At 41.5% G+C, this 17,674-nt stretch overlaps 1 protein-coding gene across 1 annotated transcript; it reads right to left on the bottom strand.

The window, feature by feature from the left end:
* Window positions 1-879: 879 nt before the first annotated feature.
* Window positions 880-11,685, bottom strand: LOC145407239 (galactosylceramide sulfotransferase-like). Its single transcript, XM_080278274.1, has 9 exons — window positions 11,641-11,685; window positions 8,931-9,052; window positions 8,146-8,245; window positions 6,130-6,219; window positions 4,354-4,581; window positions 4,135-4,182; window positions 2,890-2,958; window positions 2,256-2,602; window positions 880-1,018 (listed from the first exon to the last, which is right to left on the bottom strand). The coding sequence occupies exons 1-9, from the start codon at window positions 11,683-11,685 to the stop codon at window positions 880-882; spliced, it is 1,188 nt and encodes a 395-aa protein (XP_080134400.1).
* Window positions 11,686-17,674: the final 5,989 nt, after the last annotated feature.

The raw sequence follows: 17,674 nt of genomic DNA on the forward strand, positions 1-17,674 counted from the left end.
TCTATGTGATGGAGCCAGGATTTCGAGGGTTTGAATGATGAGTGAATGGAAGCGTTGCCCATTGAACTGGGCAAACTTAGGCTGTCTGGATGTTGCTACTCCTCGCCCCGCCCTGGGGAGGGAAAGGAGGTCCGGATGATGATGATGATGTTGATGATGTAACATATTCACATGTAGCTAAATGGTATTTATACAATATCTTTTCAGCATTGACATAGTTTTCATTACTAACATGCTAAAGGATGTTAGGGTGTAACGTGTACAATAATTAACTGAGGAAAGGCGTTACGAAGCCTCCAGACCATAATGTTTGCACGGATATAATAGTGGTGGTGGTGTGTATGGTACGATTTTGATGGTTAATGGCAGCGGCAGGATTCTGATGGCTGATGGTAGTGAGAGAAATCTGATGACTGATGGTGATGGCAGGATTCTGATGGCTGATGGTGATGGCAGGATTCTGATGGCTGATGGTGATGGCAGGATTCTGATGGCTGATGGTGATGGCAGGATTCTGATGGCTGATGGTGATGGCAGGATTGTGATAGCTGACGGTGGTGGCAGGATTCTGATGGCTGATGGTGGTGACAGAAATCTCATGGCTAATCGCGGTGGTAAGATTCTGATGGCTGATGGCGGTAGCAAGATTCTGATGGCTAATGGCGGTGGCAGGATTCTGTTGGCTGATGGCTGTGGCAGGACTCTGATGGCTGATAGTGGTGGCAGGATTCTGATGGTGGATGAAGGTGGCAGGAATCTACTGACGGACGGCACTGGTAAGACTCTGAAGGAAGCAGTAGGATCTAGATGGTACGAAGAGGCAGCGGTAGGATGCATACGATTGGTGGCAGCGGTAGGAAGAATTTACCTTGTACAGCACTACGCCACTCCCATCAGCCTCTTCTGGTGGTCCCTGACGAAGTTGACAAGGGTCAGCTCCGGCATGGACATCATCTGGCAGTTAAGGTCGCTGTTGTTGATCACGTAGCCGTTAACCAGGCCTGAATACTCTCTGAACCTGAGGTGGGGATGGTGTGGTTTGGTCAGGAATCATACTATAGGGTGGGGGCTTATCCAGATCTGGGGGGAAGTCAGTGTTAAGGGTGTCATACGAAAGAATCCTACGTAGGGGCATAACCAAGTGTCTTATTAGGGGGGAGGTGTGGGAGGAGTTCATACGAAATATATGTGAAGGTGTTAGGCAGGATCGTATGCAGGAACTTAATGCGGAAGGGGGAAGTGCATTCACTATTTTCAGCATGGGGTGAATGAATACAATGACTCATACTGTATACAGAAAAATCAAAGTCTTGGGTGTTTTCAAGAATTTTACTGTGGGAGTGGATACTTCTAGACAAGTACAGCCTGTAAAGATGGTCAATTTTTTAGGCGAGGCATATGCAGCGGCAAGGAGATTTCTCATTGTAACTAAAAGTGGAGGAAGGAGGAGTGGCAGAAAATGGATGAGGGGGACAAACAGAAGTGGTTGGCACGGCCTTGGAATGACAGGACAGAAACAGTACACTAAGGGAAGAAGGATATTGTTGTTGAAATGGTATGGACACAGTGAAAGCTTAAAAATCTAAGTCTTCTCCAAGCAAAACAGAACGTAATCTCACACCGCTCTCATATAGCTGGCATCTAACGGCGCCGATGAAACTATGTACTCTGACTGAAGAACAAGTAGCACTCACAAGAATAACCCTCCAGCTTGGTGACCTTTTGTTTTTTTAAGGTTAATGCAAGAAGAATGTATACCTTTGAAGAGATGTCCCTAGGTGGAAATAAATGCAACTTATTGCAGAATTAACCGTTGGCCCAGATTTGTCCCTTTGCAGCATATTTCATGTAGCTCAGTTGCAGAGAGAGACAATGCAACGGCTCTACAGCTTCTCCATATGACATTTTTGTGACTAGCATCATGTCAGCGTTCATTTGTTTGTTATTGCGAATATTTAACATAGGAAGACGGTAATTTTAGGCCTAGTTACAGTGAGAAGCGTATAATTTTCTTTGACCATATTAACGCATATATGGATCTTTAACTTTTTTTTTTTTTTGGTCTATTATTGCCACCTTCAGACGATTTTCTCTACTTAAGAAAGGCTTTTCGTATGGAAGGGGTTGACGACGAAGGTTATATTTGACTCCACAGTTCGAAAAGCGTCTCCTAAGCTGACTAAAACTCTCCGAGATAGCAAAAATAAATCGAAAAGTACGTCCTCTGGCTGATGAGGTTAAATGGGTATACTAACCTAAGAGAGGCGTCTTTTCCGTTCACTTCCCTAGCACCACAGTCTTCAAAGTACTCGTCCCTAAGTCCTCTCAGCTCAGCCACTTCATCAGCCATCCTCTTCACGCCAAAATTAGCCACAGCCTGTTTATGCCTCGCCAGGAAATGATCGTACAGAAGGACATCGGCGCTGTTGAGTTCCTGCACCTTCTGTATGGTCTTTGGGTCCAACTGTGGCTTGACCTCCTTACGGCGAGCGTTTTTAGCGAAGACCACCACGTCATGAAAGGACCAACACAGGAGGTGGCGCAGGAGGATGAAGGACTCGTCTATAAATTCCGAGATCATGACTAAGTGGAAACGTCGATCCTGTAGGGAAAGTATTTATGTAAAACTGTAGCCCCTTTCAACAGGATCACGTCTCTTGTACTGTATTCTTGCTATCTCCAAGCGATTTTATTCATCTTGGGGAAAACCTTGACCAATTTTCAGGACAAAGAAGTTTGTGAACTAATTATTACCATGAATCACTATATTCATTCGTATTTTCTAATTATAATACACTTGTTTGACTGCTAGGTATTTGCTAGCAGTATAAGTGAAGACAAAAATTAATAGCATTTACAAATTAAGCTCAAAGTTGATTAATACGGTACCAGGTTATCTATGGCGCTCCTCAGCTCAGTCACCGAGATGTTCTCGGGGTACCCTAAGTCAAACAGCATCTGCGGGGAGGTATTACTATAGGATCTTAACTAAGTTTTACTATACACAGGTCTACATAGCATTGTATTATTATCATAAATAACCTAAATTTCATCTATTGTAACTCTTGTTTGTAGATAACGGAACATTGGTTACAAAATCAGTAAGTAAACTTCAATAGTTTGCACCTGAATCTGGAAAAGTATGTGCATGGAAAAAACTGAGTCCGTGCAAGAAGATTAAGTTGATGAGATGTAGTAGTGAGACAGACGGATGACTGAATTTGTCTTAATGAGGGAGATATGGAGGATGTGATGTGTTGTACTGTAGATATTAGGGGGCAAACATAACTAATGAAACTCAAGGACGTGGAACAAGTCATAGGATCGGAAAAGGAGCAAAAAGCTAAGGATCAACGAGAAGTGTGTGGAAGGAAAGGTCAATGTCTCTTCAGGCGAAATAGGTGTGTACAAGGGCACAGTGGTGCCGACAGTGCTCTATGGATGCCAGGCGTGAGTTATGAATGCTTGGGGTGAAAGTTTTGGAGGTGAAGTGCTTAAAATCTATATCCTGGGTGATATGTTTTAACATGGTGAGAAATGACACTGTAAGAGAGAGGTGTGGAAACAGACATAATGTAATGGAAAGGGCAGATCAGGGTGTGTTAATGTGGTATGCCTATATGGAGAGAATGGGTGAAGAGAGACAGAAATTGACCATATCAAAAGAGAAGAAACTAAAAGAATGGGAGACGACTAGAAGCTGGAAGGTACTGTGAGAAAGAGATTCTGACGAACAGAAATCTGAGCATCCAGAAGAATGCATGGTGGGTATGGAGTAGAGCAAATTTAAATGAGTTGGTTCCTGGGAGAATGAGTCGCTGTAATTGATCTACAACATGGAGGAAGTGAAGCGAATGAGGTAAACCTTAAACCAGAGAGGCGTGGTTGAGAACGGATGAAAACTACTTTGAACAGATCATTACAAACAACAGATGACAGAAAGTGAATGTCGACAAATGAGGCTGCTTTCTCCTGTCGCCACTCTGCTGAAGATGATAAAACCGAATAATTTCGTCGCATTTCTTCCTTTTCATATTGACTCTAGTTTGGCTCTGTGATTAAATTAAATGTACAAATATGCACGCAATTTTATATTCACCCTGAGGTCAAGAAAGATTTTAAATACACACTTACTTGGTTCCGGCCGAGTTTGCCACCATATCGACGAAGAGAAGTGAGTTCCTGTACGGGACAGGGAGGAGGTTAGGTTACTCTCTCTCTCTCTCAGTATGCAATTTCGTACATACACATACAAACAATATGTAATATATCTTCAATAATAAACAGCATGACACATTAATTCCTGTTAGTCCTCCCGCCCCCCTCTCTCTCTCTCTCTCTCTTATTACTAACCTGCATTGATTTCTCACTCAACTGCCCGAGATCAAATCCAAAAGCATTCTGCATATGGTAAAAGTTAAACAGCGACTCATACAGCGCCGTGGGTTCCCGTAGTATCGTAACCCACACAGTGTCGTTGTGGAGGACTCTGGTGTGCTCTGATGGGTTAAGGCGGGTGTGGAGGGCGAAAATATCCACCTTCCCATCGGGTGGTACCAGGGGCTTCCACAGCATATTGCTCTGCGAGGTGCGGGGGGTGAAAGAGAAATAAGGTAACGTTATAATTCTTCCTTATAGTAATACAGTGATGATGATGATGATGATGATGATGATGAGAGTGGGGGTTATGTGACGATTATTCCTCATAGTAATGCAAAGATGATGATGATGATGATGAAAATGATGTCATATATGAGACTGGGGGAGCGCCAACGAAGCTGGAGGAAGTTATGTATCAACCTACCGTATGTTTGTATGTTTGTTTGTCCACTTGATATCTCCAAAAGTTTTCAATGAATTTCCATGTAATTCGGTGGAAGGGTGGGCCATGGGCCAAGAAAGAATTGATTAAATTTTAGGGCGGATCCGGATCCTGAAATGGCACTGGCGGAAGTATGCGCTCTCTGAGTGCTTCCTAGTTCCCTTCAGTAATACAATGATAATGATGACGATGGTGATGATGATGATAACAACGATAATGGCACAAATGAGACTTGGGGAAACAGAAAGGGGGTACATGGCTCGTATTCCTTACAGCAATACAGTGATGATGATGATGTTGATGATGATGATGATGATTATGATATCACAGATGATACTGTACAGGCATGATGAAGTTTCATATCAGTGTCTTCTTACAGAGAAGAAAAATATCAATAGCAATGGGAGTAAAGCAAATACCATGCCTCTTTCCACGCCATTTAACCCATTCATCCCAAATGTGGTATTCCAGTGTCACTTTTGTTACCGGTACCTCCAGACGATTTACTCTATTTAGAAGAGACGTTACGAAAAGATATTAGATCCGATTTATTCAGTTTAGAAGCGACGTAACGAAATAACGTTACAGGTTAACTCTATTAACCTCTACACGTCTCTTGGCCAGAAGGAAAGGCTACAAAAATTCGTCACAGTAGTGAAGTGGTTAATCCTCGCATGGTATTTTTCAGTTTTATTTCATCTAACCCAGACGATAACATTCAACTGAGAGCGAATCATATAAGCCTCAGTGTATCAGGATTATCACTATTAACCCTCTCATGGTCGTGCCAACTCTAGTCATTTTATCCCCCTGTCACCAAAAAGTCTATTCAAAGAGAGAGTCATAGGAGCCTGAATGCCAGTTACTTACCTCCACCAGAAGGTATATGTTTTACTCCGCGCTGGTTTGTTGGTTTGTTTGTCTATCAGTTAGCAAGATTACTCAAAAAGATATGAACGGATTTTGATGAAATTTTGTGGAAGGGATATGCGCTCTCTGAGCGCTTTCTAGTTAGAACTATAATTAACCTCTTCAACTCGAGGGCGTCGTTTTTTTTATTAGATTCTTGCTACCCTCACACATTTTTACTTAGCTTACAGGACAATTTCTAACCGGAAGTACTTGATTAGTCTTCATTAACTTCTATGCACCATGAAATTTCTCTCAATGTACAAAAATAAAAACTACCTATCTAACTGACTAACTTACTAATTAAATAGACAAAAATAACTAGAGGCTGCAAGAATAAACACAGATATTACATGGCAGATTCTAGGCATCAAGGATAATTCTGAGGAGTTACCCACATGGAAGTACTGAGGGTTGCCGAGGTAATTTGCACCAGCGGGCAGGGCGAACGTGAGGTTGTTCTTGTAGCCGAAACGGAGGAAGACGTTCTGTGGGGAGGAAGGCTGGGGGTTAGTTGTGGTGTTCCAGTTTATCCATACCTGTTCTAGAATATCCACGCCTATCATAGTTTACGTACACATGTTCTGGCACTTGTTTAACCTTTTCCACCAAGGTTGGCTACTTTAAACCATGGTTTAAACCAAGCATTTACAGTTTTTTTTAAACCGCCTCATTTCTTCTTGGTTTGTATATACAGGTATACATACATACATATATATATATATATATATATATATATATATATATATATATATATATATATATATATATATATATATATATATATATCAGTTACTTGTGGTTTTTAATTATGCAAAGTCGTATTCCTAATACCAGGATTAAAAATAGTAAGGTGAACTGAAAATTCTAATTAAATGATCAAACCAAAAACATATTTTTGGTACAGCAGAGTACGTAAATGGACAAATTTATTAATCCTTTCAGAAAACTATGGCTAATTTGTTTTAATGAAATCCTTTCTGGCCTTGTTAAAAGAAAAAAATACCGGCAAACATTATAGTGGAATGCAACACATTTAATTAATACAGTAAATCTATAGCATAATGAGAACAATCACTGAGAGACATCTTAATACTGTATTCTAGAAAATAAAAAACAGAGAAATCAATCACTCAACAAACTAACAGGCCTACAGAAAAACCTCTGGTCAGCTGACTCATCCAAATTATAATATTTATTCAAAATTTTGTGAAGAAATACCAGTTTCCCAACATTCTCCACTCCCAATCTAAGTTTTGAGTGTAACAGTCCACATGAGGAATATACTCTTAACAACTTGCACTTGAAACAGCTGCAGTATGCAACCCACAAAATATTTTCATTTTTTATGTATGAAAATTAAAAGCTTGCTAAATCCTTCTTTATATCTAAAAATAATTGCATGTCAGACTAATATACATAGGGGTAGAATTGCTGGAATAAAAAAGAATAACATGAAATATAACTAAAAAATATATATATTTTTGGTTGAAAAAAACATTGATTTTCGTTTTAAAAAAAGTTTTAACAACCTTATTTTCAACACCTGAAATGCGATATCTACACCTGTCCTAGCATATTCACACCTGTCCTTGCATATCCACACCTGTCCTTGCATATCCACACCTGTCCTTGCATATTCACACTTGTCCTTGCATATCTACACCTGTCCTTGCATATCCACACCTGTCCTTGCATATCCACACCTGTCCTTGGATATTCACACTTGTCCTTGCATATCTACACTTGTCTTTGCATATCTACACCCGTCCTTGCATATCCACACCTGTCCTTGCATATTCACACCTGTCCTTGCATATCTACACCTGTCCTTGCATATCTACACCTGTCCTTGCATATCCACACCTGGCCTTGCATATCCACACCTGGCCTTGCATATTCACACCTGTCCTTGCATATCCACACGTCCTTGCATATCCACACCTGTCCTATCTTATCCACATCTGTCCTTGCATATCCACACCTGTCCTTGCATATCCACACCTATTCTTGCATATCCACACCTAGCCTATCATATCCACACCTGGCCTAGCACATCCACACCTAGCCTATCATATCCACACCTGGCCTCGCACATCCATACCTGGCCTCTCATATCCATACCTGGCCTTTCATATCCACACCTGGCCCATCATATCCGCACCTGGCCCATCATATCCGCACCTGGCCCATCATATCCGCACCTGCCCTATTATATTCACATTTGGCCTATCATTTCCGCACCTCGTCTAGTACATCCACATCTCACAATATATTCTGTACACAAAAAAATGCACACACACCACATAACACCTGATACACACACACCACATAACACCTGATACACACACACACACACGAGAATAACATGACAACACAATATACAAGTCTCTCTCTCTCTCTGGCTGACTGACCTGGACGGTAGTAGAGGCACACTTATGGATCTTAAGGAAGAACACATGGGTAGCAGGGGTGCACTGGGCCTTGTTAACCCCATCCCAGTACACAACGTCTCTGTGGAGTGTAGGTACATCATCATCATCATCATCATCACCATCATCAGCAGCAGCAGCAAAACCAAAACCACCACCACCATTATCAGTAACACAAAAACCACCACCACCACCACTATCACTAGCATCGCCACCACCACCACCATCATCATCATCAATAACCCCAAACCACCACCACCACTACCACCACCCTCATCATCATCATCATCATCATCACCACTACAACCACCACCACCACCACCACCTGTAACACAAAAACCACCACCACCACCATTATCTTTTTTTTTTTTCTTTTCTTTTTTCCAATATAAAGGCTGGGTGAGAATTTAAGTCCTAATATGGGCAAACCAGCTCCACTATAGTTCCAGCTAACACCAGACTACTTTATTAATCAGAGTCGTAGTCGTAGTTGTTAATGATGATGATGATTATGAAAATAAGGTTGATTATGCTGATGATGATAATAATTGGGATGATTGAAGCGATAATGATTTTGATGATGATAAAGAATATAATAACAAAGATGACGACGATGATAGCAGTGTTGATGATGATAATACTGGTTGATGATACTACAAGTGATGATGATGATGATGATGACTCAGTGTTGTCATAAGCCTGGAAAAGTTCTTGGTGTGAATGATCCCGTTATCAAGACTCTCTCTCTCTCTCTCTCTTTCATCTACCTGAGTGTGCTGTGAGGCTGAGTGAAGAAAAATGTTGATGTGGAAGACGCCGCTACCAGGAAAACGAACACCCCCGTCAACAGACCGGCTATAATCGTTCTCACCTGCCGATTACTCCACGCCTGCAACATCAACATCATAATAATCATCAACTCAATACAGCCATCTCCATAAATGAAGATCTATCTACAATCAGTGAATGGGGACAAAACAACCTTGTCTCTTTTAATGCTAGTAAAACTAAATATATACAGTTTACCAATAGACAGATATTGCCAGACTCGTACATTACCTTCAGTGCTACTAATATTCCCATCTCCAAAAGTATTGAAATTCTTGGTGTCTCACTTAACAGTGCCCTCAGCTGGACCTCTCATGTCAGATCACTTGCTAAAACCGCCTCAAAGAAACTTGGATTATTGTACAGAGTCCGTAACTTCTTCGCCGATGAGCAGTTAGCTATAATTTATAAGAGTCATGTGCGCTCTCAGCTTGAATATTGCTCACCCTTGTGGAATGGTTGTGGAGAGGTTGCATTAAGGCAACTAGACAAAATTCAGAATAAAGCTGTTAGAATCATTAACAACCCTGCCATTACATATAAACTACCTCCCCTGCAAGTAAGAAGGAATGTTGCCTCCCTTGCATTATTTTACAGATATTTTTTTGGCAAATGCTCAGACGAAGTTGCGTCCATGGTGCCACCTCTCCATGCCTTCCCTCGTGCTACACGGGCATCTGGTAGCGCTCATGACTGGAATGTCACTCAACCATATTGCAGAACTTCTGCCTATCAGAATTCTTTCATTCCCCGAACTGCATCTCTCTGGAACTCGCTTCCCCAGAGTTGTTTTCCTCCAAATTTCAACCTACAACTCTTCAAGTCTAACTGTTACAGATATTTTATGAACAGAGGACACCAGTAATCTGGTGTATGGATTATTTTTTTTTCTCCATTTGTTTTTCCTTCCTCCGTTCTGTTATTAAAAAAAAAAAAAAAAAAAAACATCATCATCATCATCAGTGGCAGCATAACAAGAATAGCAAGTTCTATATCAACATTATCACCTCCATCATCACCAACACGGATTAAAAACACATAATAATCCCGTTAATGGAATGTTGTGTTACTTCTCTATTTAACACGAACGCCAGTAAATTATAAATGAGACCAAGTTATATGATTACGGGAGATTTTTATACTTAATGACGTGTAATAAAGAGTGCTATTTGGAGAGTCTTTACTAAGTGATAAAATTGTGTGTGTGTGTGTGTGTGTGTGTGTGTGTGTGTGTGTGTGTGTGTGTGTGTGTGTGTGTGTGTGTGTGTGTGTGTGTGTGTGTGTGTGTGTGTGTGTGTGTGTGTGTGTGTGTGTGTGTGTGTGTGTGTGTGTGTGTGTGTGTGTGTGTGTGTGTGTGTGTGTGTGTGTGTGTGTGTGTGTGTGTGTGTGTGTGTGAGAGAGAGAGAGAGAGAGAGAGAGGAAGTAATGGAGGGGAAGGTACAGCTGGCCGCACTCCCGCGAGGGCCACAGCGTTGTCAACGCTGGCCAAGATATTTACTCTGAAACACTAGTAGAGAGATGCGTTCGAAGCATCCACAGCCAGTAAGAGAGAGTCGTACAGAGAGAGTTTGGGGGGGAGGAAGGGGGTTTGAGGAGAGTGGGGGGATACCTATGCACGAGAGGTGAGGGATGACGTCTGAAACAGATGAGTGGAAGGCTGGAAGCTATATATAATATAAATCTACAATACCTGGCTCTCGTGTACCCACCTACCCACCTCAAACCCGCTCCCTCCCTCAGTCCTGTGAATGCTTCGATCAGAGCTCACTACTAATGATTCGCGGTTACTATCTCGGCCAACGTTGACAACACTAAGGTGGCCCTCGCGCGAGTGCGGCCAACTGTACCATCTGATCAACATTCCCATTCCCCACCCTATTGCGTATTCAAAACTGCTTGCGTTCATGTGTGTGAGCGCGTGCGTGCGTGACAAGAGAGAGAGAGAGAGAGAGAGAGAGAGAAATCATTATTTCCGTAATACCCAGTTCACTTTAAAGTAACCTCGAATTCTCATCCCTCCAACTTGAATGCTAACGTGTAACAAAACATTAACACTAGAATACATTGCTTGTCACGAAGAAGTGCTATGGAAAGGCTGTAGAGGCGTAGTATGGTCTCATTCTCCTACTGAACCAAGGGATGTAAACTGCAACGAATTACTAGTCACGAAGAAGTGCTATGGAGTGGATGTAGAGGCGTAGTACCGTCCTATTCTGCCATCGAACACCCGGAAAGAAGGTGCAAAAGGACAAAAATTTCCGCCATGATAAGGAGGAGGAATTTCTGTACAGGGTGAGTCAAAAAATTAGGAAATATGGGGGAAAATAAAAAAGGCTTTTCTTTCTGTTTCTTTTTCGTTTTTTTTTTTTTTTTTTTTTTGACCTGTGATGGCGATGTTAAAAGAAGTGCTCGACAACATAACACAATACACATCACAGCCGTAACACAGAACAACGTACTAGCACACAACACAATACAATACGGTACATATTACATCCATAATGCAATACAGCACAACACAATACATATCACTGCCATAACAGATCACAACACAGCAAATACAGATCACAGCCATAACACAACACAGCACAAGACGTAACACCGCATAGCACAATACAGCACATATCACAGCCACAATACACTACATACCACACGCACATCACAACCACAACTACCAAAGATGTGTTGTGTCATGCCGTGTCTCCTATACGTGTCTCTACAGTGCCTCACCCTTTCTGATGGTGCTAAGTTCCAGGCTGTCAGATGGAATGATTGCAGGTGCTGGATTATAACACCTTCATTACAGGGTGTACTCCCCCTCACCCACGCTTGCACAGTTGGACTCGAGTTCAATTCCCGCGCCGGCCAGGCTCTAGGACAAAGCTTGTATTTCCCCTATGTCCTTGTTTACCCGGTAGTGTAAGTAGAGATCAAGATGTACAGTAATATCGACTGTTGCTTGTACTCTAGGGGTAAACTCTCTCTCTGTCTGTCTGTCTCTCTCTCTCTCTCTCTCTCTCTCTCTCCAGACGATTTTCTTCACCTTAGGACAGATTTTTCGTACTGAGGGGGATACAGATCACCTTTATCACTCTCTGGTAATTGCTCACTTAAACTAATTAACCCGTCAGGTGCTAATGACTCTCGCGCAGTATAGGAATAAGGGCCATATTCTAGGTGACACAGGAGGGTTCGCATCATCTCTTCCCTAGCGATTTATTTTGCCTATTGCTCCTTGATGTTCTGTTGTACTGAATATTATCTATATCGTTTCATTATCGGGAAAGTTTGCATAAGTTACATACAGGACTCTGAAGGGTAATGTCAAGAATTAATCGCTAAGGGAAAGGTGCTCAGAAGGGTATATCTTTTCTGCTACAATACTGCAGTTAATGCCAGACGATTTTCTTCATCCGAGTGAGTCATAGGAGCCTGAGTGTCAAGGAATACAATAAACTTTCTCGTCTAAGTCCCAGTTGTCCCCTTGAATATGATGTGTGGTAGTTGGCTTCCGCTATAATTAACTCTGGATGTGTGTGTGTGTGTGTGTGTGTGTGTGTGTGTGTGTGTGTGTGTGTGTGTGTGTGTGTGTGTGTGTGTGTGTGTGTGTGTGTGTGTGTGTGTGTGCAAACCACCTATGCCACATGCCAATCATCCACAACACCTGACCAAACAACCTACCACCTGTACAGAATTAGTTAACTTTGAACCTGGCTCCCAATTGCGCAACCCCAAAAATCACATGACGCTTTTTTTTTTTCATTTTATTTTCTTATATACCATTTTTCTCTAACTTGATCCATATTTTTGTCCCTTTTGCAGCTTAATTCACGTAGCGAGTGGCAGAAAAGACAATGCTATGGTTCTACTCATAGCACTTCTTCGTGACTAGCATCATGTTCTGGTGTCAATCTTCTGTTACAGCTCAGATGGCAATTTTGTAGCCAAGTTAGAGTGAAACGAGTATAGCGTGTTCACTCTACCCTGATCCCGAACGCCTTTAAGCTCGGTTGATGGGCAGGTGTAGTCTCATTGTAGGTGAGTTTAATTAGTAACCAAGGAGACTCATTTTTACTTGACACGCAATGTAGTCAGACTGTCGGATAAATTTAAACAGAAACTAAGGAGACTCATTCCTAATTTATGGCAGGTGTGGTCAGATTGTAGGGTGAATTTTAATTAGTAACCATGGGAGACTCATTCCTACTTGATGGGCAGGTGGTCAGATTGGAAGGTCGATTTAAATGGTAACCAAGGAGACTCATGCCTACCTCATAACGTGTGCTCACTGAATTTTACGAAAAGACTTCATGTTGTGGGTGATGCAGTTCCCTCTGATGAAAGCAAAACCGATTATAACCCGTTTTATTCTCAGTGCCAACAAATGATTTTATTCAGCTCAGGCCAGACCTCTCCTATACTCCTTTCACTTTGACTTGGTCCAATATTTCCATCTCACCTGGACTTGGGAGTTTTAGCAACAGACTGGCACTAGAATATGCCGCTGGCCAAAAAGTGCTACGGAGAAGATGTAGAACTGTAACACTTTTTCCGCCACGGAGCTACGTGAAATAAGCTGCAAAAGGTCCTTGTATGGCGGAAAACTCCCCCCACCCCACTAACTTTGGTGCATATGTACTGTGATTTGAAATACTTGCTAAAACCAGGGTAGTTTTTTCCCTTTCACCACTGAAATATTATGGGGATTTTTTTGCCTACATTAAAATCATTTCGATATAGCCTAACTACCGTATATTTAGGGCTGCCCATATATAACGCTCCTCTTCCACTCTGCCGGGCGATTTCTTGTGTGTTGCGGGAACGGCTCCATGTTTATCAAGAGCTACCCTGCATCATTATTTATTCATTCCCTACCCAAAATGCCACAATCACGCCCACTCCAGGCGACTGAGCCGTTCCCGCAACACATACCCGTCGATGGGTTTCTAATGGGGCGCTATTTACGGGTCTGGTAGTAGCAAAAATTAGGTTAAAAAAAAAAAAAAAGTTACTGGACTGAAGGCGTGAAATAATGACGAACAGATACATTATTTTTCCTTAAACCAAAAAATAAAAAGTACTGATTTTCTCTTATAATTACTCACCCATCTGAAGGTCTGGCCGTTCATCCTCGCTTTAAATTGCTCTCTTTCTTTCACTTCCTCCGTTACTTGTTTCGACTTTTAAAAAATCACGTTATTTACATCTGTGTACTACTGACAGCTTCCATTTTCTTGCATGATCTGTTTTGGTCTTATCTACTTTTAAATTCTCTCTCTCTCTCTCTCTCTCTCTCTGTTTTGGACTATAAATCAATATGAATCCGTGAGAGAGAGAGAGAGAGAGAGAGAGTAAAAGTTAAAATGAGCAAGTGTGAGTATGACTGCGTACGAATATGAGAGTGAGCAAGTAACTGTGAAAATGAATAAGTGGAAATGAAATTGAGAGTGAGCGTGAAATGAGTCGGTGAATTACTGAATGATTGTCGGTAAGCAAGTGTGAAAATGAGTGAGCAAGTGTAAAAATGGGTGAGCAAGTGTGAAAATGGGTGAGCAAGTGTGAAAATGAGTGAGCAAGTGTGAAAGTGAGCAAGTGAAAATGAGTGAGCAAGTGTGAAAATGGGTGATCAAGTGTGAGAATGAGTGAGCAAATATGAAAATGGGTAAGAAAGTGTGAAAGTGAGCAAGTGAAAATGAGGGAGCAAGTGTGAAAATGGGTGAGCAAGTGTGAAAGTGAGGGAGTAAGTAGGTGAACAATGAAAATGGTGAGCAATGGGTGAAAGACAGTGAGCAAGTGAGCAAGTGTGAAAATGAGGGAGCAAGTGTGAAAATGGGAGCAAGTGATAAAGAGCAGAAGTGAAAATGAGTGAGAAAATGGGTGATCAAGTGTGAGAATGAGTGAGCAAATATGAAAATGGGTAAGAAAGTGTGAAAGTGAGCAAGTGAAAATGAGGGAGCAAGTGTGAAAATGGGTGAGCAAGTGAAAAATGAGCGATCAAATGAGAAAATGAGTAAGCAAGTGTGAAAATGAGTGAGCAAGTGTGAAAGTGAGCAAATGAAAATGAGAGCAAGTGTGAAAATGGGTGAAAAAGTGTGATAATGAGTGATCGTGTGAAAATAAGAAAGTGTGAAAGTAAGCAAGTGAAAATGAGGGAGCAAGTGTGAAAATGATGAAGCAAGTGTGAAAATGGGTGAGGAAGTGTGATAATGCGTGATCAAGTGTGAAAATGGATGAGAAAGTGTGAAAATGAGTGGGCAAGTGTGGAAGTGAGCAAGTGAAAGTGAGGGAGCAAGTGTGAAAATGCGTGAGCAAGCGTGAAAATGGGTGAGCAAGTGTGAAAATGAGTGATCAAGTGTGAAAAGTGAGCAAGTGTGAAAATGAGAATAAACGAGTGTGAAATGACAGTGGGCGAATGTACAGTACGTGTAAATGAAAGTGAGCCAGTGTGAAAATAAAAGTGAGGAAGTGTAAAAATGAAAGCGAATTTGTGAAAATGAGTAAGCGAGTGTGAAAGGTGAGAGTGAGAGCGTGGGTGAAAAAGTGACCTAGTATGAACGTGAAATAGTGAGCAAGTGAAAATGAGAGTAAGCAAGTTTGTGAAAATAAATGTCAACTACTGGGAATGAAAATGAGAGTGAGCGAATAGTTTAAGTGTGAAAATGAGAGAGAGAGAGAGAGAGAGAGAGAGAGCCTTGTCACACACCCTATCTCGCCCTTGGCCAACTGCATACTGTCTCTCTCTCTCTCTCTCTCTCTCTCTCTGCAGCTACCGTAGCTGTAGCTACCACAACTACCGTAACTCTCGCCTATCTATTGACTGCAGCTACCACAACTACCACTGCCATTACCTCTGTTTACTTCATCTACCACAACTACCACCGCCATTACAACTACCATTACTTTTACCACTCCCCGTACCACACCACCACCTACGGAATCATAATTATCTTTCCATTTACCACCACTACTATTACGACTACTACTACTACTACTATCACAGTTATTGCCTAGCTTTTTTGTTACAGTTACCATCACTATCGCAAATACTACAGCCACTACCACTACCAAACCTATCGCAACTACCATCGCTGCTACATCTACCACTACCATAACTACCACCACCACAACTATCACCGCTGTCAGTACCACAACCACAACAACGACCACCACCATTACTACCACTGCGCTTTACAGCATCTACCGAAACCATCATCACAACTACAACCATCTTCACAACCACCATTGCCATAAATACTACAACCACAATTACAACTATCACTACTACCACAAACACAACAACCACAATCACATCATAACCACGACCACCACACCTACCACAATCACATCATAACCACGACTACCACACCTACTACAATCACAACTACCACAACTCTCGGTCCTGTACTTACATGCAGGATGACTCGGCACCAATGTCTCCTCATCTCGGCTCATCTGAAATAAAGCAATAAAATAAAATAAAAACGAAAGACGCAGCACTAATGAACATATGAGTGACAGTTCCCGGCGTCTGGTAGTAAAATGCACTGAATCTGTCGGTAATTCATAGAAAAAAAAAAAAAAAGGCTAACGGGCCCTTTTGAATCCAACAACATATTTTGCCCGGCAATTAGTATTCGGTCTCCGAATGCCTTTGTTTCATCCAAACAAGCTTTACCTTCCCAAAACAGCTGCAGCATCCAAAATTCATATCCAGCACTGCAACACACCCCAAAATTCTTCACGTACCTGCATGCCAATGTTAGAGATGACACTGATTTCGATGCTACATGCTACCATCATTTTTTGTGGGAAAAAATGGATAATACTACCATCATTTTCTGCGGAAAATTTTAAAATGATTTGAACGTTACTTAGTACAATCATTTTTTGTTTGAATTTCTAACATTGCCAAATTGCTACATCCTACAGTCGTTTTTTGTGGAAAATTTTAATATTGACCACTTTGTTACTATCAGTCACCATTTTATGTTGATCAAATGAAGGCGTGCACGGGGTCGAACACTGAATCGCGCCTGAAAGCCAAAGAGAAAGCACTACAATATGATTAAGGATCTGCAGTTTTCCCTTTGGCCTTCGGGCGAGATGCAGCGTTCCTCCCAGCGACGCCGTCACTTTATGGTTACAAATACCGGATCTCTCTCTCTCCCTCTCTCTCTCTCTCTCTCTCTCTCTCTCTCTCTCTCTCTCTCTCTCTCTCTCTCTCTCTCATTACACACACATATGTGAATCTTTTCAAGAGGGTGAAATACATTTATCTTTCCTTTCAAACTTTGATCTTCACACACACACACACACAATCACACACACACACACACACACACACACACACACACACACACACACACACACACACACACTAATATAATATGATAACAGACATTATCATATATTGTATATGGTACCCAAGCGCATGCACGTACTAAAACACACGTATACAAGTACACACACACACACGTACAGACAGACACATAAATACCGGTGTGTGTGTGTGTATATATATATATATATATATATATATATATATATATATATATATATACAGTATATATATTCTGTATACCGGTATACAGTATATATGGAGCCTCTGTGGTACAGTGGTAAAGCGTGCGTTTTCGTACACTGAAGGACGAGGATTCACGCCCTTCCAAGGTAATAACTTTCT

This window comes from Coenobita brevimanus, chromosome 72 (genome assembly GCF_032717465.1).
Source record: "Coenobita brevimanus isolate Jiangsu-jjx chromosome 72, ASM3271746v2, whole genome shotgun sequence".
Lineage (NCBI taxonomy): Eukaryota > Metazoa > Arthropoda > Malacostraca > Decapoda > Coenobitidae > Coenobita > Coenobita brevimanus.

Coding starts and splice junctions, on each gene's coding strand:
- LOC145407239 (XM_080278274.1), bottom strand. CDS start 11,685: ATGACACAACACATCTTTGGTAGTTGTGGTTGTGATGTGCGTGTG. Junction 9,053..11,640: donor GTGGTTGTGATGTGCGTGTG/GTATGTAGTGTA, acceptor TTGATGTTGCAG/GCGTGGAGTAATCGGCAGGT. Junction 4,582..6,129: donor GCAACCCTCAGTACTTCCAT/GTGGGTAACTCC, acceptor CGCACCTCGCAG/AGCAATATGCTGTGGAAGCC.